Genomic DNA, 26,941 nt, shown 5'->3' with positions numbered 1-26,941 from the left:
ACTACCAGGGACAGGATTGTAAATGGGCATATGAATAGTGGAATGTTTTTAGGCTAAATCAATTTCTTTTTTGTGTAATTTAGAAACTTTCCAATTAATAGTTTGTTCCAAGCTTTCAAACTGCCCTAATTTACAGAATTTGATTATATGCTACGTGTTATTTTTTTTCCCTCCAGGTTTGTAGAGAAAAGGTGTGAGTTTCAGTAATATCAATTACTTCCAACTTCATGTAGTCAGCATGAGCTATTGTGGGAAGGGCTATGGGTTGATATTAGAATTGGGGAATACTGCCTGTCTCTAGTTCACCCTAGTGAGGTGACCCAATTGTGGTATTTATGGCTTTTCCACTGGAATATCAAAGCAAATCTGTGCCCTCTTAAGGGAAGCATCATGATGTCAAATGGATGGCTCAGTCCCTGAACGGGCTTCTCTGTTAAGAATGTCAATGAGTCTGATGGGATGAGTGGAAGGCTTAGTCCAATGCGTATATATATACGTGTGTATGTGTATATAAATATATATTATATTTTTCCCCTGCTTTCCTCTTCCTGTAGTATGGTTCCACTTAAAGAAGTTAAAAATGAAGTTTTCTAAAAGTTGTACTGCTTTGGTCTCCTGTCACCTGTGTTGTAGCAGCTGTTTCATCATCATTAAAGACTGAACTTTAAGAGCCTTCAGCAACAGAAATTGCCTAAGTGTAGAGCAATAATATTTATTAGTCTAAGCTCATTACTTAATATTTTTGTAGAGCTTTTATAGAACCATGATTTCTAAGCCATGTTTTTTAGCATAGTTACAGGATCATCTGTTCATAATGGTCTTCTTGCCTTCGTGATACCAGAATAATTGTTTTTACAGCCTGCTCTTGAGGTGAAGAATAAATGATTGTTATAAACCTTTCTCACATTGTCATCTTTTAATCTTGATCCAATTATTTATACTGAGCAGAAAGATACAGGGTGCTGTGGCCCAGACAGAAAGGAAAATTTACTCCCGTGGCTTGATATTTTAAAATCCCCAGAAGAGGACAAACTGTTTTGTTTGGAGAAAACTAACAAGAAAAATGATTCCTTTCCTGGACTTCTATTTGACCCGTAAATGTGAAAGAAGGATTACTTTACAGATTAAGAAACAGAAAAGTTTTTCAATTTCCTTCCTGTCTCAGCAGCTAAGCTCTCCAATTTGAGTTTTCTGTCTACAGGCCCTAGGCTTGTAAGGATCCCAGTGTATCTTCATTATGGCTGCAGGGAGTCAGACTGCACAAATCTAATTGTGGGTTCAGATCCCTACTTTGTGGTTCTATGCTGCCCATTAATGTGCATGTACTCTACTGAGACCGCTGTCTTTGAAAAAATGATGTATTGCATAAAGTCATATGCATCTTCCAATGTAATATAATAAAATGAACATTATGAGGAACTAACCTGTTTAAGGGTGGAGAGGGTGCTATCCATTTACCTGGTAAGCGGAGCAGTTGGAAGTCAGGAACTGTGGTTATGGGCTTATATTTTATTTCTCTCAAATTCTTTTCAGGGTAAGTGAAGAAAAGGAGGTGACAGAAGAACGGCTGAAAGCTGAACAGGAGTCATTTGAGAAGAAGATCAGACAGCTTGAGGAGCAGAATGAACTTATCATCAAGGAAAGGGAAGATATCCTTTAAAAATATGTGCAGGGGCTCACTCTCTGAAATAAAAAGTGAACTACAGAGAAATAATTGTTCTAATTTATGGCAGAGAATAAATCTGCATGTGCTGCCATTCAAAAGCAATCAGAGAGATGACTTGTCAGCATGTGATGCTGGTTCATTTGAGCTTAAAACTGCCATCCAGCTGTTCCTGTGATGTTGTTTTGCTATGAAATAGATATTTGTCAACTAAAAGTGATAATAAGGAATTTATGCATTAAAATATGGTTATAGAACTTATATTTTTTTTTACTTAATTCTGTTAGGTTGTTGTAATTGAGGTCTAAAACTTGCATGGTATTCCAGTGCTCTCTGTGTCGAGAGAAAGGCAACTTACACTGAAGGTGTATAAACAGTATGTATGTACTAAGAGGTTTAGCCAGTTCAGACTTTCTTTGGTGTAGCTTTTGTTTGCTTGTGTGGTTTTTTTTTGTTTTTTTTTTTTTTTTTGTATATAAAGTTAGTTGAATCTCTTTTCTTGCAGGCTGTGACTTCCATTTTTGTTAAGCTGCGCATGCTTAGTTCCAGTCCTGGAATATCACATGAAAAGTCGATGTTCCAGGAATTACAATTTTCCTTCAATGTGGTGTGACAGACCTTTACAAAATTCTCTTCTTCATCTCTCTTCCAAATCTTTGATATGTATGCTTTCTTGTTTAATTCCTCAGAAGGATAATGATTGACTACAGTGGGATATGGAAGAGACAGTGCTGCAACTGCAAGAAAAGCAAATAGTATGTGATTCCTCAGGAGCTGTATTTCAAGTAGGGAGGATACTAATGCTATTTTAAAAATCATTGATGAAACCTAGTGCGCAATACTATTTTCAGTCCTGAGTCATCCCTTGTTCAAGCGAAAAATGAAGTTAGTGACAAAAGTTGTGGAGAAGAGCCACTTAAGATGATGAGGGGCCTGGAGAAGCTATTTTTTAAGAAGAGACTAAAGGGTATGTGTGTATGCGTATGGATTGTGACTGGCCATATAGAAGTAGGTTGAGATGGTGGTAAGGTGAATAGGAGAGAGACAATGCTGAGACAAGTTTTGTAACAGAAATAAATGAAGATAAACAGTCCATAAACTTAAACATGAAGTTAGAGGAAGGTTCTTGAAAATTCAAGCAATCACTTCAGTTTAGCACTGGAAGGCTTAAGGAAAAAAAAAAAAAGGCGGCTTTTTATGATGAAGCTAGGTTAGCTTGTGAAAGGAATTCAGTGGTATGTCAGCAGGGGATTGCCCTGGATGACCGAGAAGATCCCTTGAGGCATAGTGGCACATGTATTGATAGACAGAATCTGGTCTGTTTGTACTAAATAATACACACATCAATAAGCTTATCCCAGCATGGAACAGTTCCTGGAAAATAGTAAATATGATATATTTAAGAGCCATTGGATGTAACTGTGACTCTTTCACATTGATTTCACTGAAGTTAGTATTTTGTTCTATATTGTGTCTTGCATATTCACTTAGCTCACAAATGTTGGTGGGATGTATGTTCTTGATTAATATTTTTTAATTTATGCACATAGAGCTTTCACTAATTCATCTGAGGCTTATTTGACTACTGGGAAGTAGGCATGCTTGCTTATTTTTTTTGTTTTTTTTTTCTTTACTAGAAATAGATTGCACAAGCATGAATATTTTTCAGAAGTCTGGTAGACATGGCAGAAGGTTAATGCATGCAATTTTACACTTCATAAAACACTGTAAAACCTAGAAATATAAAACAAGGTTATAATTTAAAACAATATAATTTTAACTACTGCAGTACTTGCCTATCATACATGAATGATTCAAGATACTCAATGTACCTCTCATCAGTTAATTTTTTATCTTAAAGCTTGTTGCAGAGACAAGAAATGGTAGAAATGACTTGCCAAAGTTGAATATAAATTCTGGCTATTTTCAAGTACAGCAACTTGAAATTCTTCAAGTTCTCTGAAATGTACAGACTTCAGTTACAAATAAGATATCAAGGATAGAATACCATAAGAAAAAAACTTCAAGTCTGGTAAATGAATTTTATTTACCTCTTTTTCTTTCTTCCCCCAAAGCTAATTTATTCTCTGTAAAATTACTTTATCTAGCCCAGTATTTAAAATTACCCTACAATAATAAATCGGTAATTCTGATATAACTGTAGCTATCAAGTGAAGTGTAATTTCAACTTGGTAAAGGTTTAATTTGAATAGGATGGGTAGTGTGTTGGGTTTTTTTTCAGCAACATGTATTTTGTTGTTTGTTGTGGGTTTTTTTCTTATTTGGACTCTTGCAGCAAAGGTATGCTTTATGTGCTTGAAATCCCTACTTTAAAGGCAGATTTTCCTTTTTTGTTGTGGTTTATTTTATTTTATTTTTTGGAGAAGCTATGTGGACGCATCTATTAGAATTAATTTCTGATGAACCATGACAAAAGCTTTGTCGGGGCAGGGGATTAGGTGGCTTGCAATGATCTCACAGCAAAACTTTGAGTAACTACGTATTGAAAAAACAGTATCTGTCTGCAGTCTAAGCTTACCTTTGCTTTGGAACTGGTCGGTGCTTTCTGGGTAGGGAACAACTCCTAAAATTTCATGCAAACTTCCAAGTAAACTCTATCCTTCCATTGCAGTTGAAACTTTGAAATTCGAGTACTTCTTACTAGGGCATGCAGTTAATGGAGGACAACTCTGATGAGCATGCTGTGAATCATAAATAGGCCAGCCTGTTCTCAGGGTTGCCAAATACTTATTATCACAGAATTAAGGAAAATTAGGGATTTCAAGTAGTCATCTGGTCTACTTCTTTTCCCTAAAGCAGTATCATTAAACCTGTCATATTATCTTATAATTTTATTAAAAGTAGATATTTTGGCTTAGTGTCTCACAGGGCGTTCCCACTTGAAACCGACTTTTTTCAAAAGAAATAAGAAACACTTGATCTAAAGTGTTTCAGCCAGTTCCAGAAGCATAAGGGGACCAAACCTTTGTTTTGTCTGTAATAAACTCTTGTAGCCTTTTTTCCAAAAAGCTCTATTGCTGCTGTTCTTTGCAGATGTGATGCTTAGTGGTATAAGGTATGCATGCTGTGATGACATCTTTTGCTATTTTTACACAAATCCACCCAATTGGGCCAAAATAGAAAATCCAGTAACAGGTGCTCCCCTTCTTTTGATGCCCTTCACAATGAAAGCATCTTATAGCTATGAGGATGAGAAAGTGATGGAAAAAATTAATCTTCTGAAAGGGAAGATCAAGCAGGAGGTAGAGGGGAATATGTAAGTGGAGGCTGTACTGGGGAAGTGAGAACTAGAACCTGGCTGGAAGCAAGGACTTGGAAAAGGATGTTGGTCTGGGCATGGCTGATATAAAAGAAGTAAAGCCTGTGACTGACAAGTTGAAAAGTGTTTGAGATCAGTCAGACGAGTGTGAGACAGCTGCTGAAAGCAGGGATGTGTCTGTTTAGTGTATTCTAGCACCCTCCAAACTTCAAAAGAGAATTTGGGACTAAGCTCATGTGAGAAGGCTACTGTTGTGTCTTCCTCAGCATCTGCTCTTAGTATTTGTCTCCTCTTTCCTTCAGTATTCCCAGATCATGATGGATACATACCGGGTGACTGAACTGTGCTTCGAGCGGCAATCTAAATTCTGGTGTTGTCCTTGGAGTGTTTGACTTGCAAGTTCAATGTTCTTATTTTTGTTGTTTCATTTGCATTTTCAGAATAAGGGATGAGCAGCGTGCACCACATCATGCTCTTAGGCTACTTGCACTGTCCCTTCTTCCACTTCTACTGGGAGCTCTTAAGAGTAAAGTTTCTGGTTTTCCTTTTGTTTCTGGCATATTTTCAAGCACCTATTATTAATTTAGGTCCCAAATATGATTTAATTTGAGAAACTGGAAAATGTCTTTTGTAAGATGCCCCAGTACTGTCATCATAGATGTCTTAAGGGAAAAAAAGGATAATAATGAGATTATTAAGAAACAAATACTACTGTTATTTCAGAGCCCAAAGAAATTATGTTATCTTCTTTAGCTTTTCTTGTTATCACCATCAAGGATTGTTTTCATCTAAATTTGATGGTGTTGCATAAACGAAGAAGTAAAAACAGATGTAACATTTCTGTGAAGATTTATTAATTGGGGAAGAGGGAACTTCCTTTAAAAAAAAATACAAAAAAATGGTTATTGAATTGTAATCTATGCTGAAATTATCATTTTGGAGACAAAGAATAGGAAGATAAAGGGAAGAAGAGTTTCTGTTTATTACAAACATATTTTTTTCTTTTTGTAAACATAAACTCACCAGCCCTACTAAACTGCACTTTTTGTTTTATTTAGAATGTACCTAGATTACCGAAGGTTTTTGTTGGAATTATTTTCTGACTGAAAATGATTGGTTGATTTGAAGACCCAGCCAAGTTCATACAACAAATCCCATATGATTAACTTTGCTAGTCTTAAAAATGATCACAGCCTCTGTTTACATATGTCCTTAATACTGTAACTTAGGACTTTTTAATTAGTTGATTTTGCATGCAGTTAACATGAATATTAATTTAACTAAAACAGTTCATTTGCTGATATTGTTAGTGAGACCTAGAATATTAATTTGCTGGAAGAATAATGGGCCTCTTATAAGCATTATGTGGAGTCTTTAATAAAATGCTTTTAGTTTTGCCATAGTACTGTTCATTACATTACTTTTGCATATACTCATAAATTAGTGCTGTTTACATATTTTCTCCTTTTACTGTCTTTCTGTGTTAATGCAGAATTAGTATTAGTTTTCAGGAAAAAATTAGTTGCTGACTTGTTTAAGGCCAAAGAGCATAATGGCAGAAAAGCAGGTGTCAAAGTCCAGAATTTACTTGTTTGTTCTGTCATGCTTACTTTTCTCTATAATGTTGAATTTGCTTTTCTGAAAACAGGGAGAGAAATAGGCACATCTTCTGTTTCCTTTCTTTTTTCAATCTGACCCACCAAGTTGTTATCACAGGTAAAGAAAAAACACAAGGTTTTGCACAGAAAACTTTTGGCTAAGTACTTTGAATATGTGGTCCTTGTGTCCTGCTTAACAGATATATATGTGTGCCCCTCCCCAGGGCTGTTGTTTGCAAAAGAACACTTAATCTGAATTCACAATGACAACACAGAGTGTCATAGTGAAATGGGGTATGGAAATTAACAATACAGTTAAGCATGTATGTCTGAAAGTTGGATCCCTGCTTTGTTGACTCCCCCAAAATAATGAAAGGAAAGAAAAAAATTTCTATATAGAGAAAAAAATTGCTGTTTGCAGGAAACTCATGCCTACTGCTTTTGAAAGTCAGGCTATTTATTTAAAAGTCAGTAACAATTTTAGAATTTAACTTTAAGTCTAAGGGTAATTTTTGCTTTTGTTATAGTTTGTGTAGTATAGTTCTTGATAGTATAGTTTCTGACAAGTTACAAAGTGAGGCTTTGGAATGACCATGATTTTTCTTTTATTTCTTAACTTGTCTCCCTCAGCTTATTGTTTTACATTTTTCCCTTTGTATTTTTCATATGTGAATGCATACTATGTATCTTTCTGTGCATCATCATTTGTTTGAAGGCATGTGAGGAGAATTAAAAAATAGTATTCTGCTCCTTTCTTCCATTTTATGCAAGGTGTTTCCCTTACTGTTGTTATAGGTCTCCTACTAGTAAATGTTTCTAAGCAACCATTATGGTCTATTGAATAAAAGCTGAACTTATTAAAAAGTCCCTGAATATTTATATGCTATTCTGTAACAGCAGTATTGGTTAAATAATGTATGTATTTAAGAACTTCTTAAATGTAGAAGAATCAGTCAAGGACTATTGGGTAAATAAGATATTTTGAATTTTTCATGAACTTTTAAACTAAAACAAGGTGAAACATATCGTAATGTTGAATGTTCAAATGGATCAATGACTGGAGATTCATTTAAAGCTCAGCTTTCTGTGTTTAATCCTAGCTAGTGCCTTAGAGCATAAGCTAGCCACATTGCCCATGTTATGGAATTATTCAGAATCAACAGGCAGCATCTAAACACTCAATATCAACCTCTGTAGAATATGAGCTAGATAGGCTTCTTGCCCTAAAACTTCACACTCAGTGGGGCAGGATTGTTTTTGAGACAGTACTGTCAATGCAGCGGTGTAGCTGTGGAGTAAGAGAGGCAGAATTGCTTTGTAATTTATGCTGTAAAGTGTGAAATGACATTGTTCTGTGTGTCCCTGGCTGAAGACTTTCCCACCCAGCAGCTCTGGCATAGAATTTTGGAGGCCTGCTGAGGTGAGTGTTGAGGGCTAGTGGCATTCTTGCATCTCCTCTATTTCATGACATTTTTGTACTGCGGAGATCTGTTCCTGGTGCTAGAGAGTTGATGTTTCTGAGCTGCAGTCTTACTGGCTAAAGACCTAGAGTTCTACTCTGCCAGGTTGTTGATAGCTGCTCGTAGGTATGTGCTTCACAGGCAACCTGTCTTCTAGCTCTGGAGGTTAAGCACAGACACGATGTTATCTATACTAACTATGTGGTGTGGATCTCAGAACTGGATATGATGATGAGCTGCCCCTGTCTGAACTTAAAGGGAGAGACCTGTCATTAGAAATGCTGCTTTAGCCATGGCAATCTCATATATCAACATCAGTTACCATAATGGAAAAAACCTGAAGGAGGTCAGGTAAAAGGTATTTCTCTGTAGAAGTCAGGCTGGTGAGAAGGCTGATCTTTCTTTTTTCAGGCACTTAAACTGAGCAGGCCACTTACCTGACTGAATTTGGCCCCTGCTTTTGTGGCTATTGCTGAAACTTTTGGCTTCAGGCATGTGAGCTATTAAAGTGATGGCTTTTCTGAGTTAAATTTTCCTTTATGACATTTGGCTTATTCAGAAACAAAGACTGAGATCTCTTAAAAGGAGGCACAAATGGGAAAATGAGATCATTAATTGTTGAAGCTGGTACTGTAACAAATTGACTAGAAATGTGGATTCAGAGAAATTGATGTACTTTATCCTTCCAAACTAAATGAATTCTCCATCTGCTTCAGCTTCTCAACAATAATGAGGACGTTGGTCTGACTCTGCTATTGGTTTCTCTGTCTTCCTGAACTATTTTGGAAAGTTTAAACACTTCTTGCATGATTAAATACACTTTCAATAAATCAATCTCATAATAATTGTTGTTCAGGAGAGTTCATTATTCAGTTTAGTCTTTTAAATTACTGTTCTCCTTTAAAGGATTCTTCTGACGTAATGGCTTCTGCTAAATCCATTTGCCATGCCCTGGCTTGTAATTACTTTAGATTTGAAGAATAAAATGAATGGCTTTATTATTAATCACTAGCAGATTTGTCTTACTGTTTTTAACCTTAGAGTGGCCTTCGCTCATGAAATAATTTTAACGGTCTAGATAGCAAAACACTTCATACCTTTCTTTCAACAGAGATTTAGTGAAAGCAATCAGACAGTTTTGTATTTTTTTTCTTCTGCTGCTCCCCTGTCAAACGTTTGTCACACTGACTGTCATCATATGTGTGTTTGCTGTTGTATGCTGTCAGTTGCTGGCCCTCTGAAAGCCTAGTTTTGCTACCTGCTTTTAGAATGTAATTTTTTCATGCTGGGCTAGCTTTTATTTTTGCCTGATGCTGTGGAGAGCACGTTGCACTTAAACATAGCATTAACTTAATATTGGCTATTATACTGGACGCTGGGATATACAAATTTTGTCACTGTTCATGCATGATGAAAACTATTCTTTCCTCCTTTCTATTGTTATGGGGTTTCATAGTTCTTATTGATGATGCTTTTGTAGCCAGATGACTTTTGAGCCTGTGCTGTGACTTTTAGTAGCAGAGTGCCGTCTTGGAGTGAAGTTTTACAGCAGCTGAGACGGGACAGGTAACTGTCCTTTGTGAATTTTCTCCATCTGGCCTCAGTTCTTTGTCCATGGTCTCTTGTAAGGCTGTTCAAACCCATCCTTAATTTTAAGCTACCAGTCAATGCAAATTAATATGAAAGCATTTTCAGCCTTGCTAAACTTTTTAGGATGTAGTGGATGTTACCTTATATCCCATTTTCAGGGACCGCTTAGAAAATGAAAGCGGGTTAGTTGTAGAGTTATAGACATTCAATAAATCTCAGCGTTTAATTTCTGTAGGGATTCATTGCTATAATACCAGTGTGTTGTTTTTGTTTCCTCTTTCAATTGTGATGTTTAACCAGGGCTGAGAATTTTTTGAGTAATGCCGAGGAATTGGAGAAAACATCTAAAGAGGAATGAACAGTGTCCTTGAAGTCTTAATTCCATGGCTCTCTAGGAGGTCATTAAAAGTGTAAGTGTAAAACTGGATGGAATTTATCCACATACAAGAACTTCATAGAAGATTTCCATCTGTACCTTTTATCCTTAATTCTACTTGTATTACGCCTCCTTGCTCTAGCTTTGGGAATTGTAGTTTTTCATTTCACATCTACATTTTTCAGCTCACTAGTGTGTATGTGTTTATTTAAATGTATTTTTAATTGTGAAAATGGTAATTTTTTTACTGATGGCGGTATGGTCACTTCCATTGCATATATGTCAAGCGTTTTACATAAAGGTTAGCCCCTTCTCGGGACAAAAAATACCCCAGGGTTATAGCATAGGGAATACAGTTGAAGTAATAAAGATTATGTTGCTGATAAGTTCCCCTCAAGGCCCCATGATGGTAATACCCCTATATTTTGTCTTTAAAGAAAACTGCTGAGAGCCAATAATTTTTTTTTGTACGTGTCCCATTTTCATTAATGCATGGTAATTGATGGAGTTGCAGTGACTTGTAACAGTAATGAGTTCTAAACATAAGAATGCACTCCTTTCTAATAAGTGAGCACTGCTGGGGTTTAAAAGCGTACTAAATCAGTTGCTTTAGTATGAATTTATTAGTTTTTTTCAGCATTAGCTTTAATAGTAGTTATTTACATAAGCGTACATCCCATTAACCGCCATCAGGGCTGGAAAACATGCTGAACTGTTCATATTTTCATATAATTATTGAACATAATGGTTTCATTTGCATTTCTAAACAGTGATGTTTCTGTCAGGCTTGGAAATAGTGTCTTTACGCAGTCCCTATTTCACATCCACTTATTTGACATCGTTAAATTTTATGCTAATGTGCTTCCCTAGAATATCATCAGTAGGACAGATGCTTGCGCTTTAATATACAAATCAGAGATGCTTTTCCCTCCCCCCTCCCCTGAACTGCAAAAGAAATAAAAAAGCATATCTGCACTTTTTAGATATAGTTTGTTTCATTCTAAAGAATCTGTAAGAAATGAAACTTCACTTTCACCCCTGCTAGTCACTTCCAAATGTTGTAACAGATACCTTCTTTATGAAGGGTGGGAGACTATCGTCTGCATGAAGGAGGAAGAGTCTTCTAAAATTCAAGTTAATGGTGTGTTAAAATAAAGACTGTAACCTTGAGATTGCCTCATGTGTAAGGCATGGAGCCTTATGTAGCAAGTTGCCTATTGAGGCAGTGGTCCATGGACTGGCTTCCCTGGCAGCAGATGATTGCGGTAGAGAAGGTTCAGGAAGGGAGCAATTTCAGCTGCTAGACTCGGTGCTAGTCAGCAGAAGTACATTTGGAATTGTACGCTGTCATGTTTTTAGTTTTACATTTAAAATAAGTTTTTTTTGTTTTGTAATTATGCAGGCATGTGGAGGTATATGAGCCCTCGCTAACTAAGTGGGGATGGTGGTTGCTGTGTGATCAGTGTTGCTCTGATTCTTTATATGTGTATAAGAGCTTTGATACTTGCACAGAAGTTAACAGTGGAAGGAGAGCATCAAAACCCTAAGAGATAGTGCCAGTAACTGCAGTTACTGGAAATGACACAGCATGTGGAAATGACACAACAAAATAAATAAATAAAATCAGCACCACCACCAAACCCACTCTGCTTTTCTACCCTTTAAAAATGAAATTAATATGTGGCATCTTGTTCTGTATGAGCTTTAGCTTAGGATGACTTGCCTGCAGTTGTAAATAGAGTGCCAGAGGTAGAGCAGATGCATGCAAACTGCAATATATGGTTGAAATCATGGGAAAAGGCAAATATCAAATTGTATAGTATGTTGCTTATGAACCTGACATGACCCATGTAAATAAGCATGGAAACCCAGTCAATCTCCAGCTCAGTTCTACACTTTTACTGACATACCGAATGTGACATTGGGCAACTCTGTTGTCTTCTCTCTTACTTACCTGTTTAAAAATTTGGGGTACTGCTTGCTGGTCTTTGTGTGATGCGAAAAGTTAAATATATGCACATTGCTTAGTTATGGCATTTCACGGACACCCTCAATCTTGAGCAATACAAACATTGTATATACAGATCTGAAAATCTTGTATAAAACCAAAAATATTCATGTCAAGCAAAAGACCGAGAAGTGCACCACACAGATTTATCATTTTCATTGTGGTTTATATGTAGAAATAAATGTTAAAAAAATGCTTCTCTTCTTGGGCATGTCATGGAAGAAGATTTGAAGGAGTCACCCAAATGGAAAAGGGTACTTGGACTGAAATGAAAGGGCATTTTTTATGCATAAAGGGCCATGTGAGCAAACTGGAGATATACTCTGATGGGTTCTGGGCTTATGGTGTCTTTAATTATAGATGATTAACAGTTTACTAGTTGCTTTGCAGACAAGTATAGAGATAAAAATCCCTGCTGAGAAATGCGTGCAGTCTAAGACCTCATTCTGGTGGTGTGTGTAGAGCTCTATTTCAAGTCATGAGAAATAGGAGTATTAAAACAACAACAAAAAATTTGCTTTCATTATCTCAGAGAGAACTATTGGCTTTTTGAAGTATTTCTATTGCAGTTTTGAGCTTACAATAGTGCATGCAACCAGTTTATACAAAACCATTTGGAGCAAGGTGTTTTTTGGTAAACCTTTTACTCAGGATTAAAATAGGAGGCTTCAAAGTGGGGTAGCAATTGGTGAGACGTGCTAATTTCAGCTCTGAAGTACTGGGGAATTTAAAGAGAGCACCTCTGGCACGCAGAGCAGACTGTTGTGCTGAAGAGATCCTGAGCTGACCTCTTGTCAACTTCTCATTTGAATCCTGAATAGAAGGCTCTAGGTAATTGGCAAGTATCCTTATTTTAATATGCAGCCATAAAAAGTTAAAGTATGATGATTTTTAACATCAGAAGATTAACATTTTACCTTTAAATAAAATATGATTAACTGGTAGAGAATTAAAAGTAATAGAACTGAAATATTCAAACTATGACTCTGTGGTGTCAGATTATGCATCAAGTGTGACAGTTTAAGTACTGAAGTGATTTAAAAATGATCCATCTGAAGGATGTATATCCCAAGTATCAAGAATAAAATGGAATAAAACAGTTGTGGCTATCAAAACTTTCTCAAACCCTCCTGGCTGACGGAACCAGGAAATCGAAAAGTAGCCTTGTTTACAGTGACTGTCTCTTGCCCGCTGCCAGTGCAGGTGCAGCGAGGGAATAATCCGCATGCTGTGACGGCATCCTAATCTATGATTTTAAGTGTGCCAGATGATGATTATGCTTAAATTTAATTGCCAGGCCAAGACTATTGCTTCTGGATTCATCTACCAGCAAGGTTCAGATATGATTGATGTAGCAATGTGTCTTGTCTTTCATCAGTTTGCAGTGAGCCAGGCTTCTTATTATCCCTGTACAGTTTCATTTCTGTTAGATTGGCACATGTTTTGATAAATGAAACTACATATTTACCATCTGAACTACTTAGTGTTACTGTTTGGAAAACTGAAAATGCCATTGTGAAGGTCTGTCATTTGACGTTTGCATATTTTAAGTCCTTGTTAGTAAAAATGATTTTTCCCCCTGCATAGTAGTTCTATAAACTCAACTTGGAATTTGACAGTAAAGCAGCACCTTGCTGTCTTCTGAAGTCCTGTAAGTGAAGTTTTTGAATGCAATTTGGGCATTTAGTAATCCCCTTGCAGACATCGTTTTCAGCAGGTTTGTACACATTAAGCTATGACACCTTGAAATTGTTTATGAAGCATCAAGAGGAGTACTGAATGTGGCTCAGGTTCCAAAATGAAAAAAAAAAAAGTGATAAATAAAATGTACTATGGTCACAATAATTGGCAGGTCTAATTTTGTTTACATCCAGGGAACAGGATGCTGAAGTAAGGGGGTGTTGCTTTCATGTAGTTTCTTCAGAGAGTAGAACTTCAGTAATTATGTAAAAATGCAAACAAAGTACTTAACAGCCTTCATAGTACGTGAAATCTTCCAGTTACACTGCTCAGATGCTTGTGTGGGTTTCTTCATATTTCATTATCTTCAGGGAGAACTTTTTTGTTTGCTATAAATATTGGTAGTCACATTGATGAAAGATCCTTAGATGCTTTTAAAGATGTTACTCATCATCTCTTAATTGTGCAGAATAAGACTCAAGTGAGCACAGCTCCTGATGTCCAGCTGTCGCTTCAGGTAACTGGACAAGTCCTGTGAGGCCTTACTGCTCTGTTTCAATGGAAATAACTGTATTTAACTTGCCAATGCTCTTTGCTTTAACCTGCCAATAAACCTACTGAATAAATTTGTCCTATGAATGGAGGGAAATTAATAATTAGAGTTAAGTTTCTAATTACCTGCAAAGAGAAGTTATGGGAGCAAGTAATACACACATCTTCAGGACAGAGTTTGATTGTGGGAAGCATTGCATGGCATTAGCTCTGGTACTGTGAGACTAGCTTTGGTTACCCTGAAAAGCCTCTTGGTTTCCCCGGAAAACCATCTTGGTACACTGCCCTAGGTACATCTGCTGTGAAGTTTGGGAGATCTGTTCATAGCCTGTGAATCCTAGTTGATTTTAATGAACTGTTTATATTGAACTTATGCCATGTTGGCAAGGTTCATGGTGTATATTGCAGTCCTCTTTCTGGAAACAGCCACATGACAGTCCAGAGAATTTAACAACTATATAATTGTATTGTTCTGACTGAATAGCGAATGCATTGGAGGTTGTCCTGCATCTTGTGCAGGGGACAGATGACCATGAGAAATCTTCTGGCTCTCTCGAAGAGTCCTCATAACATTTTTCTGTTCATAAAGCTGTAAATATATGCCTTGATTCACTTGTTACTTCTCTCCACTGTGCCCTTTTTTGAAGGATCATTGTTGTAAAAGGTCCTCTAATGTTTTTTCAATGCCTTTTCACTTCCAAACCAGACAGTCACAGCTTGTTCTTGTGCCAATGTTTTGCTTAAATAGATCTTCCTTCTATTTAATCTTTATGGAGGAGGGATTAGAGCAACAGACATGTTGTATGAGTGATGGTAACTGCTTGACTTCTGCATAAGAACAAGCTAGGAATCTTGGTGAAATGGTACAAAGTTGGGAACAATTATGTGACTGAAAGGTCAGGGAGCTTAGCAAAGTCCAAACAGTAACGCGTCCTAATTGGGATTTGTTTGGTTTTTTCTTGCATATGGAAGTTGTCTTGATAAAGTTCATCTTTGCAAAGCTACGTAGTGAAACTTCTGGTCGGTGTTACGGAAAGTCATGAAAGGTCAAACTTAAATGCATGTATAACCTATGATTAAAGGTTGATGCTTTTAAGTAACTGAGATAACTGAGCAGACAAATTATGATGTGACTTTAAATGGGCCTCTTGACTTCCACCATGGCAAAGGTGTCTTGTCAGTTCTTTTCATTAGGAATCCTGTTCAGTTTTGCTTTATCATCAGCCAGGGAGGATGGGGGACACCACTGCAGCTGTTCTTTTGTTAGTTGTTCAAGGACATAGAGCTGTTGTGAATGCTTTAAATTTGGAGAGAAAAAGCATCATGTAGCTGGACTTGCATTAGCTGTGTCGCTACTGGTGTCTCAAATCTGTTAATGGTGCTGCCTACAACAAAGTCAGGATTTACTCCGCAGAGTCATGATTCTTTGCTTTTAAATACCAATAATAAAGTAGTCATAAGTTTGGGATCTTGATCTGCAACAGATTTATATTTCATATAATGCATTTAGTGAGTCATGTGTTTGCTTTTCATGTAGGTTTTTTCATTGTGCATGAGGAAATAAACACATGTCTGAAACCATTCTGAAAGAAAATATAGGAAAATTGGTTATTAATTCAGTGTTGCTAAATGCTGTCCTTGAATGTTTAGTTGGGCTCAGTCTTTGTCTACATCTATCCCTCTTTGGGATGACTTTCAGCCTTTTTCCATTGGCATGTCTGTTTCTCTTTGTAGACACTAAAATAGATTCTTAGCTAATATTTCATAAAAAACATATGAAAGGAAAGTTCTGCAATTTATATCTTATTGAAAGAGTCAATATTTTCTGCTGCCGCTTCAAAATAGATAAAGTATGGGTAACTGTTGCATTGCAGAAGCTTTGCTTTGTAGTTCACAGTTTTGACATAGAATTATTGTGGGCATGCTGAATCAGTGGTATTTTGTTTCATAAATCTTTTGGCTTCAAAAGCAACCCAAAATATGTTTGTGAGCTATAACAAAGAGTGGTTCATTCTCTTCTCTTTTTATAATACTGCATCGCTGAAGGTGGTGTTCTACTTTCTTTTTTTTTTTTTTCAATGTCAAGAATTTTATTTTTATAGAACTTATGAAATCTGGAGACTTATGGAAGATTAGTAAATCTGCCAGAAGTTTATATTGATAAGATTAATGAAGAAGAGGTTATACATAAAGAAAAAAACTCTCCTTCACTCTTTGGATCTGCTTACTAAATGATGTGAAACTTCATTCCCTAGGAAAGGGTGTTTCTATTCAGGAAGGTAGTATGGTAGGCATAGTCTCTGAATTTTCCAGGAAGTGTGGTGCCTGATGTGGATCTATTTTTCAATGCTAGATGCTAGGGTTGTGTTGTGTATTTGCTATAGGTGGATTCAGTAAGGCAAAAGTGTAAATCACTATATTTGTGTCAGTTATCTATATTTTGTGTATCTTGGAATTTAACATCTAATTTATTGAAGTTGGCTGTTTTTCACTGGAGTGAAAAAGGTTTTTAGTCAGGAGAAATATGGATGTAGGAGGGGGCCAGAAGTTTTAAAGAGACTTTTTTTGGAGCCATGTAATGGCTTTTCTTCTAAACTTTTTTAGTGAAGCCTACAGGAAGAGTTCTGTGCAAGACTTCCTAGAGTTTCCTTGGGCAACTGCATGAATGAGGATAAGCGGTCCTCTCACTTGCGGACTGCAGTTATGCTGTTATATCGTATGAATAGAACTAGAGGTGACCTTTTAGAGTTTCTACTCCAGACGTTCTGTCAACATCATGCTTCTGGATGTTTATCTTTGAGACTTTCTGTTATCCCTGCTAAATAATAAGGATAAGCTGTGACCTATTTACTATCTCTGCAGTCTAAGGCGTGCTGAGCTCATTGGAGAGATGCATTGGAGTCTGATTTGCTCATTCTTCCCCTTCAACCTTAGTGCTGTTTGCCTTGCCCAACTTGATCCCAGCCATGTCTATGATCCAGCGCTATGGGTGGTCCTGCAGTCAGTGTGTTCAGAGGTGCCTTTTGTGTCTGTAGTGTAGAGATGTCCAGAAAGTAGTGCAGTACCCAGTCACGATGCAAATCATGAGTGCAGCACATGGAATTCGGGGCTGGTTTAGATGATCTCTGAAGGTTCCTTCCAACCTCTGCCATCCTGTGATTCTGTGAATCACTCTTCTCTACTGAGGAGACTCACCTATAAATCAATGTGGATACACACAGTATTTAATCTTTCCTGCTCCCCTCCCACTTTTTGTCAATCGTGTAGTGTTGAATATGCAAAAAATTGAGAAACTATGAGTTAGTTGTAGTCTATTAATATAAGATGTATTTCCCCTAGTGTTTGTTAAAGCTTGTTATTCCCCTGTAGGATTTAGATTCTTGGATCTCAAGCAGAGTGAGACTTCTAGAGTTTGCCTGGATTTGTGGGTAATGGGGAGTAATTCTTCCATGATTGCAAACTTTCATATCAGAACTATTGTCATCATTAAACTTTTTTTTTTAAGGGCTGTGAACATAAGAATTTCATATTTACAAATCCAATTTGAGAATCAGTATCAAGCCTAATGCCAAGATAAGCCTATCATAACAGGAGAGTAATTCACTCTAACTTTTTCATATGTTAAGCTGCATTGGATGCACAATAATAAAACAGATACATAGAGAGGATGGTGTCGCACTGCAAAATGTTTGGTTGTTTTCATTGGCCTGACAGAGCTCCAGTACAAAGGGTACAGAGTGTGGACAGACTCTATAATGAACCTGCATACCAAATCGTCTGTCAGAACCCTGGTCAGCTGGGAACAGACTTGCTGACAGACATGAGACTCCTAGTATAACCATGTGATGCTTTATCTTTTATTCAAAACTCAGTTGGCTCCTTGTTCTGTAAGTTTAATAGAGATGTAGTCTCCATTGCCACAATGTCAATTTTACTATAGTTATGTGGAATGTTGAATGCTGTGAAAAGGATGTATTAGGAGACTTTGAAAACTCAGCAATGTTAGAAAACAAATTTTGATTGAGATTCATGTACAGAAGGAGTTTCCCACAGTTTTTAGGGTCTCGAATCAACAACGTTTTAGTGAAATAAAGCGTTATAAGCAAAAATTACAACAGAATTTATAGTGGTTAGACAGTGTTGGTGCAGTGCTAGGAAATTGTTGTTAATTGGTCCTAACATTCTATTATGATGCATCCTGAGTATAAAAGAAAACAACTTCTAGTTTCTTATAGATTGTATTCTTTGACTTACAGTTGTTTCATAGATCAGGAATAGAAAACTGTTCTGTTAGCCTTTTTGCTTATGTAATATTACTACTTGAGCAGCCAAAGAAAAAAGGCAGGCAACTATTTTTTCATTTAGAGCTGATCAATGTTTTAAATTTCTGTTTTGCGGGGATTGTTAATACTTTGAAATTCAATTTTGTTCCACTAAAATGTGTTTCAAACGAATTCAAGGACTTTTTGTGATGCCATGTTTTGGTTTTAAGTTCTTTCATGACCTAGTGAGAGATGAGTGTTGTGATCCTGCTATCCTGATGATTGTGCTCTGACATAATGGAAGTGATGTATTTATTTTTTAAAAAGTGTGCCAGTCTTTCATTGCAATATACATGGTATGTCAATACTGAATGTCAGTCATCCTTTTAGACTTTCAGCTACTGCCATATCATGACTTTTTTTATAACGAGTAAAGTACGACAATTTCTGTATTTGATGATACAAAATATCAACAAGCAACTGAACATCTGATGCAAAATGAAAACTTCCTGCTCTTGGAAATAGAGAGGATTTTCTTAAGTTTCAGCAGGTTGTTTTTTGGTTTGTGTTTTTTTTTTTTTTTTCCTTTTCTGATGGAAAAGTGGTTTACACAAAAGGTTGGTATTGTGTTAGAAGCATACGTTAGAAAAACAGACCTGAAAGAGATCTTTAGACATCCTGTTCTTTGTCGATAGAGGATAGATCACAGCCTGCCTTTCTCTCTGGCTTCTAGTTCTTTGCCCAGATAACCTGAACTTCAAGTTTTCATTCCAATTTGTAGCCTTTGCCATAGCTGTAAGCTTTTCTCTAGGCTAGGAATTTGAATTGTTTCTCACTCAACAAATTAAGCTCTGCAGTGTCCACTGCTGATAAGCCTTCCAAGCTGTCACAGATTTGCTCTGTCCTCACTTGCGTTTTGTGAAAAGCATTGCAGTTTGGGTACCTATCCCACAGATTTCTGGCAGAGTTCTCAGAAATAGTGAAGTTGGGCAGATTTCAAAGGGCCATGAGTACACTGTGGGGAAAGTGACGGATACGCTGTTTGATCAGGATGAACCTATAATGCCAGTGAACCTTTAACTTAGCTGGCATTAATGCAGCCTGACTGAAATAGCATTTCGAGTTAATGAAACTAGTTTTAACACTATCTGCAATGCTTTCTGTGTGTGAACGTGTGACATTTTACAAGTGTATTGCAAAGACTAAATTGATTCTTAGAAGAATATATTTCTCTAGTCCAGACGAGACCTAATAGATCTTTTTCCTAGATAGCAGACTTAACTTTTTCTTAATTTTCTCTCTTGATTAAAATCCTGAATGGGGTGACGTTTCTACTAAATGTCTACTCAAAATAAGCTTAGAGAAAATGGAATGTTAGCCATAAAAATGTCACTTTAATATGGTTTTACATGATAACATCCTAAAAATCTCCTAACGATATATGTGCAAGTATGGAGTATGCATGCTTGCTGTATTTTGAATCAGTGTGTGCAGGAGTGTATAGTCACAAAATATTGATGACACTATGCTGGGGAGAGTGCTTGGAATAAGGAGCATTGGCGAAGAAAAGGAGAACTGAGTGGCAAACCCAAGATACAGAGATGGATGAAAGGCAAGTGAATATTCAATATGGAAGGCTAAAAAAAAAGTATCAGACTGCTGGGACAAAGAAGTATATCCCCTATTAAAGGGAAAAATAACAGATTTCTCATAAACAATTTCCTTATTAATGTTTAGATTTTATAAAGGAAACAGTGCAATTCTAAAAGATATTTATGCTTTTAGGTGTGAAATGGAAACAATGTCTTTTTTTTCTCTGTGTATGTGCACAAGCACTTATATTATTCTAACCTTTTTTCATAGTGCTGACTATGTATTTTGTACAGAAGATATTCTAGTTTTGGTAAGTTGATTTTTGTTTATCCATAAAATTCTGCTGACTTCTCTTTTGTGTCTAAATACTTGACTGATTATTGAATTCAATGCATTTATGAGTACATCAGAAGTCTTATTTAACAATTAGAGTCTGGAAAATCAAGAAAAGGCACATGTCATGCATGTGCCACATATTTAATTCACACTTTAAAAAAGCCATCTGTTCAACACTTCAGTTTTAGGGCGTTCTTTATTCTATAGAGAAGTTTACCCATTAATAAGGAAGGTTCAAAACCAACTTGTGTACCTATTCGGCATGGTGTTAATTTTATTTTTTTTATATATGTGTGTATATATATTACCAGTTGCCTGAATTTTCAAAAAACTAATAATTTAACATATGCTCCTGAGGGTGACATTTGGCAGCTAGTAGGCAAGCTAGCGCCTAGACAAAGGCAATACAGCTTCACATTGAACTGTGGACAGTAGGCACTCATAAAACTTAAAATTTTTATTTGAGATTGTTTTTCTGCTCTTATAATTCTGCTGTTGAAATTGGGTAACAGTTCTTTGGAATAACCTATAACCTCTTATGTGTCTTAATAATACAAGTTTTTGCAATGTCCTACAGACTTTTAATTTTTTAAATTTTATTTTTTTTTTGGTTCAGAGCAAGCACGTCACAGTTATACTTTGCTTATCTGAAACAGTTATCTAAAATAAGATTATGGTAACCACTTATTCAGTGTTTAATGCTAGTGGGCAAATTCCCCAGACCATCTACTCGTGTTTAATATCCCCTTGCAGTGTTTGGACAATGGACTGATGTTATTAGAAACTATGAATCAAAGTTAAATTGAGGGTATAAATCATGTTTAAACCACAGAACAAAATCATGTTGATATGAAAGTGCAAGTTAAGTAAAGCAAGCCATAGGATAAAATAATTGTAGATTCTTGGTTAAAGTAGGTGCAGACTAGTTAAATCTTTCATGATGAATGTGGGGCTTGCCAGATGATGCCTACCATATAATTTCCCACAGTTAAAGGTACCTCTTTTATATTTGCACTGTGTTGACATGGTGAAGCACAGGCTTGGTGGCACCATATTCCGAATCTATCGGTTAGCGGCTTGGCAGTTAGCTGAACCAAAGTGTAGGGTCCTCTACTCTTGCTTCAGACCTGAAAGAGAGCTAGAGATACTGGGAACGGTCAAAGTATTCCTACCAGCAGGTGAACTCTCTAGATGCAGTCTGGTGCTGTGGTCCTTTCTGCTAGTGTACGATCTCTTCTGGTGCTGTCTTTCTTACCAGAAGACACTTGAGAGGATGGTAAGGATAGATTGTAGGGGTTTGTGGGAGAAGCAGCTGCTTCTGTTTGTTAGATCAAGAGGCAAAAAGGGTTTAATGAAATTAAATTTCTGCTACTAAGACTTCTGTGAATTTGATCAGTGGAGCTTTGGTTAGAAGAACAGAAATAATTCCTCCTCAAGGCTTAGAAATTTCCATGTTTACTTTCCTTCCAAGCTAGAGTAGATAATATGGAAGCATTTCTGAATAAGCCCAAAGTTTGTTTTTCCTGAAACATGCTTTTTATATTTTCTGCAGCTGTGGGATATTTTTGTTTTCTGTTGGCTACTAATAAGTGATGTCTGCGTTCCTGCTTATACCAGACTCTGAGTCTGTTTTTAGTGTTCCACTGTCTTGTTTGAGACTGCTTTTGGTAAGAGTTGGTTTGAGCCTAACTAGACTTGAAAATGTGCACATACTTGAAGATGCACGGGTACGTGTTCAAATACTTAGCTACTAGTCCCAAAGCTGCAGTGCGTATGTATCTCTGCATCCTCTTGGATACATATCTGTCTTTGCATCCAGTTACGGATGCCCAAAGTAGATGCATGTTGGTATAATGAGAATTTTTTTGAACAGCATGGGCCAGGTCCAAACTTACCAGTTTGTTGTATCGGATTGCCACTAAACGGTGTGGGAAATGTTCAATGCCAAAGCATGGGAGTCAACCGGGTAAAATATTAAATCCAAGAAGTGAGAGGAAGAGGAATGAAAAATCTAAGATAAGGACGCTAAGTGTAATTCAAAGCTACATATCTCTTAAAACAATAAAACTTCCCTCACACAATCTATGTCTTATCAGATACTACGATTTCCAGTTGAACTCTGGATGCATGTGTGCTGACCTCTATGCAAAATCTTTTCAGTAATCCATATTGATATCACTGCGTTGATTTAAAAATCTTAACTCTCTGCACACTCTGAGCAACTGGATGGTAAACAAGCCTTGTTACTTATCTTTACCTTAGACTTTATGTGCAAACTTTAATACCTTATTCATATAAGGTCTGACCTTTTCTACAGTTGCAAACAAGCCTCCAAATAAACCTTGAATTATTAAACTACCCTTTATGTGAATGTAATGCAGTTCTACTACTATTTTATATTTTTCTAGCTTCCATTCCTGTCTTACATACACTTTATGTGAATGTAATGCAGTTCTACTACTATTTTATATTTTTCTAGCTTCCATTCCTGTCTTACAGAAATGCATCCAAATGGCAAATCTGTACTTCATGAGCAAAGTAGCTTTAATTAGTCAAAAAATTCTGAGTCTAAAGCTTTTGTCTGAACAGAACTGAGATTCTTTATTAATAAACATTTGGGCATAGAAGAAACTTCCATTCACTTGTTAATAGGCATATAAGGATCTGTTTCAAGTCATATTACAGACTACTGCTATAATAGAAATTGGGGATTGTCTTCTAAAATAATAACATCAATCTTGTGAGAGAAGCTCATGTTCTAGTAACTAGGCTGTTTCTGTTTAATTGTGTGCATGTGTGAACTGAATGTTGTCAGGTTTCAGCATGTGTGTATTTTTGTGTTGTATTATCAATTCATGATAGTAAGGTGAAACCAACAGTCATTGGCTGAGGCTCTGTTACGCCACACGTAACTTTATCTTTCTTTGAAGACATCCGTTCTCTGTGGTGGTAGTCAGCCTCCTGAATTCCCAAACTTGAATTGCTGCAGATCACAAATGGGAGTTTGGTTTTTCCAGGGATAAGGAGAGGAACTGTACAGATCAGTAAGTGGGAGCAAATATATGAGGATGGGCACACGTATTTTGTCTTAAAAACTAAACTTGCTGGAGTTTTTCCAAAAACTTTCATTGGGGAAAAAGAAAAGTCACACTTTAAATTGTCATTTTAAATTTGCCCTTAAGTGGCAGTCTGAAGCATATTTGCAGCTGATTCTGTTGAATACTGCAAAGGTTTGACTTGTATCGTTTCCAATGACTTTCAAAAGGCTTCTATGCTCTCTGAAAGTGTGCTGCATTCATTTATGACTGTGGCCTATGTACAGGAATGGAGATGGCCTTGATTTTTATTGCTTCACTGCATGCATCTCCTTGCTTAAGTCTAGGTTCCCAATTTAAGAATTCAGCCAATCTCCTGATTATAAAGGTGTATAGGGTGGTAGAAAAATTGTGGTTAAAGTTTCCCAGGTTGCCATGACTTTTGTTAGGGGCCATAGGAGTTGAGATGCTCAATTCCTTTTAAGAGAACATTTGAAAGTTTGGGACAGGATATGTGAAGTTTGGAGATGTTAACTACAGATTATGACAGATGTGAGATGGACCATGAGTAGTTGGTTGTTTACCAATATGCAGTAACACGAACCAAAATGTGGGTGGATTTGTTAGTGAAACCACTCTTGGAATTTTAGAGTTGTTTACAGCGGAGGTTTTTTTGTTTGGAGTGTTAATATGTTTATTGTATATTTTTGATGTGTTTCCTTTTTCAGTTATACATGAATTTATTGTTTTTAGTGAACTATATGTTGTAAAACGTACAGACTACGTAGCACAATTGGAGTAATGTTTATACTGAAATTTGATTTTTTTGTGTGCCTCACTGCTTGTTACTTTCTTATTGTGAACCTTAGCGGTGGATTAAACTTTTTTGCATTTATTTTGCCTTAGGCTTTGATGTATTTCAGTGAAGTTGACAACCCTTACATTATTGCCGTAAGAGCCACAGAAAAAGTATTCAATGTCTTGAAAGAGACCACTTTAGTGTAGCTCACTGAAATGCTTGAGAATATACAAGAATTTATATTCTAAAGCTATAATTCTAGGCTTGTCATTATTGCTTGTCTAGGCAATAATTCTAGGCTTGTCATTATAGAAAGGCACCTTCACACATCTTTAATTTCTGTAACTAGTTTTAATAATTTCCCTGGGACCATCCTGAAAATAGACCTTTTCTCAGTTATATCCTGGTTATGCAGGTCAAATTGATTTATTTTTTGCTATCAGTTTTTTGTGATCTGGCTAAGCATACATAAACATGAAATTGTGGATATTAAACTGTACCTAGCATTTTATGTTCTTTCCCATGCAACTTCTGCCTTTTTCAGAAGATGAACCGTAAAAACAACCTGATGCATAACTTTACTTCCTGGACATAGTCAGCACTCTGCAATTTAGCTTGCGAGTATAGAAACTTTGGTAATTCTAAGAATTATTCAGATTCTAATAATGTCGTATAGGACTCTACATGAACTGCAAAATTGCATGTGTTTGTTAAATGCAAAATTACACCTAATTTTTGGGGGAAAGGGTGAGTGTTGCTGAAGAGATGGGAAATCTTAGGGGATTTTTGTGGTTTGCAATTGAGGAAAAAACAGTATGAAACTTTGATTTGTATACATCGTGGTTTTTCCCTTCAGTAATTATAAAATTAGGAAGGCAAGGTATCTGTGTGTCTATGTAGATATTTCATGCTTTATGAGAACATAATTAAAATAATGTAGTTGAAATTTCATTGAATGGTCAGCTTCTTTTGAAATATAACTAGGAGATGCAGTAACTTCTATTTTGTATGTGGAAACATAAAATGTGCATATGGAGCCAATGGGTATGTATCTGTACTAAACCTTGTATAGAGTCTTTACTCAACCTTTTGACTATATTTGAATCATCTCCTTCTAATTTCTACTTTCTTGTAACTAATTTACATAATGCTGCTGCTCACTTAAAATCAGCTCATTTTAAGGATTGATATAGTGTGTTGTGCCAATCTAGGTCCTTTCATTCAAGAAGATCAGAGTAGTTTGCAAATGCTTGCAATTCTGTCCTCATTCTGTGAGTTGAAATGTATTGCTGCCATCTCATCTTCATAAAAATGAAGAAAATGAAGTAGAAATTTAAGAATTTGTTCAACATATTAAAGGAAGGCTGTAGCAGAGCTATGTTTAAAACTCGGATATCTTTATTCTGGCACTTGTGTTTTCCTTTGTTTTTATGTCTGCTTTCTGAGCTTGCACAATGAGTGCTTTGGGTGAAAACTGCCTTCACTGAAAGCAAAAGGGCTAGGACTTCATTTAAAAATATTGGAAGATGAGTTTTATTGCCAATTAGGGCAACCTGCAGTAGTCTGAAAAAAAACCCAAAAACCCAACAACAAAAAACCAAAACAAAACCCAAAACAAAAAGAACCCAAAACCTTTTGCTCACAAAAACAGTGAACTTAAGATTCCCGATTGTGTGTGGTTGTTTCAAGTCCTAAGTTCTAAAGTTGCTTTGGTTGTATTAAACCTGCTTGTGTCAAACAATATCTTTTTGCTACTTGCAAGAACCTACCTGATATTGATTCTTGCAAGTTACTGCTGCTTTCGTCTTCCTGTATTTTCATTTCAGACTTGGCCTTTATCTCCTTGTGGAACATTGAGTAGGCGTTTTCCGTTTGTCTAATTCCTTATGCAGCTTTAGGGGTTTCTATGAAATCAAATGGTTAAAACTGAAGCAGTGTCTTTTGCCATTTCCATGTTAAATATCTGTTTGGATGTGTGGATGCTGATATTTTATCTTGTTCTTGAATAACTTCATATTGCACCTTAATTTGCTATTATCTGAGGTGCAGTAAGTACAATATGGTATCTGTCACCTTTGGCAACCTAGGCTTTCTAATAGGTGTAGGAATTTACATCAGAGAAAACGTCTTAATACCTGTATGTTGAAACTTTAGTTTTCCGGGAAGTTGGATTGATTGTAGTCTGTATTATGAAGTTGCATACAAGCTGTGTCCAAAGAGTTGCTTGGAATGATATAGCTGTCCTTAAAATTTTGATCAATTAAGAAAAACTCTAGTTTTCTCTTCCTGTTTTTCTATTGTAGGTTTGGTGTTTGGTTCTTGTTTTGTTGGTTGTTTTTTTTTTTCTTTTACAAAGATGGTATTCCTATCTTTATTGGAAAATTAACTGTGTAAAAAATTCTTGGCTTATTGCTAATGATTATGGCTACTCTATTGAGTTGCCCCTCCACCTTCCATCTTCCAAATATTTGGAGTATGCTTTTGTAATTTTTCTTTGTATATACAATTTTGTATTCTTGCCATTATTAAGAAGCATTGCTTCCTTCTCTCCTGCCAAAGGAAGGAAAGAAAAGACTGATGTAGCAGCGGGGAGGGGCTTATGACCCAGCTTGCTTGGTTGGTGGGAGGTACACAGGTTTCTGTTTGAGCTGTAACTATGCAGTGGGAGAATTGACCAAGTGGATAATGCTAGGGCACTTTTCCATACTT

The 26,941-nt window shown here is 36.4% G+C and overlaps 1 protein-coding gene across 5 annotated transcripts in view; it reads left to right on the top strand.

The window, feature by feature from the left end:
- The window catches only part of KIAA1328 (KIAA1328 ortholog), a 175,706-nt gene that overhangs the window by 16,909 nt on the left and 131,856 nt on the right, over positions 1–26,941 (top strand). For all 5 annotated transcript variants that reach the window (XM_074570493.1, XM_074570494.1, XM_074570495.1 and 2 more), the window contains exon 5: positions 1,534–1,649. In XM_074570493.1, coding sequence (XP_074426594.1) covers positions 1,534–1,649 — 116 coding nt within the window. The remainder of the gene's footprint in view (positions 1–1,533; positions 1,650–26,941) is intronic.

Source organism: Larus michahellis, chromosome Z, assembly GCF_964199755.1.
Source record: "Larus michahellis chromosome Z, bLarMic1.1, whole genome shotgun sequence".
In the NCBI taxonomy this organism is placed as follows: Eukaryota; Metazoa; Chordata; class Aves; order Charadriiformes; family Laridae; genus Larus; species Larus michahellis.
This window is presented reverse-complemented; position numbering and strand designations above follow the sequence as displayed.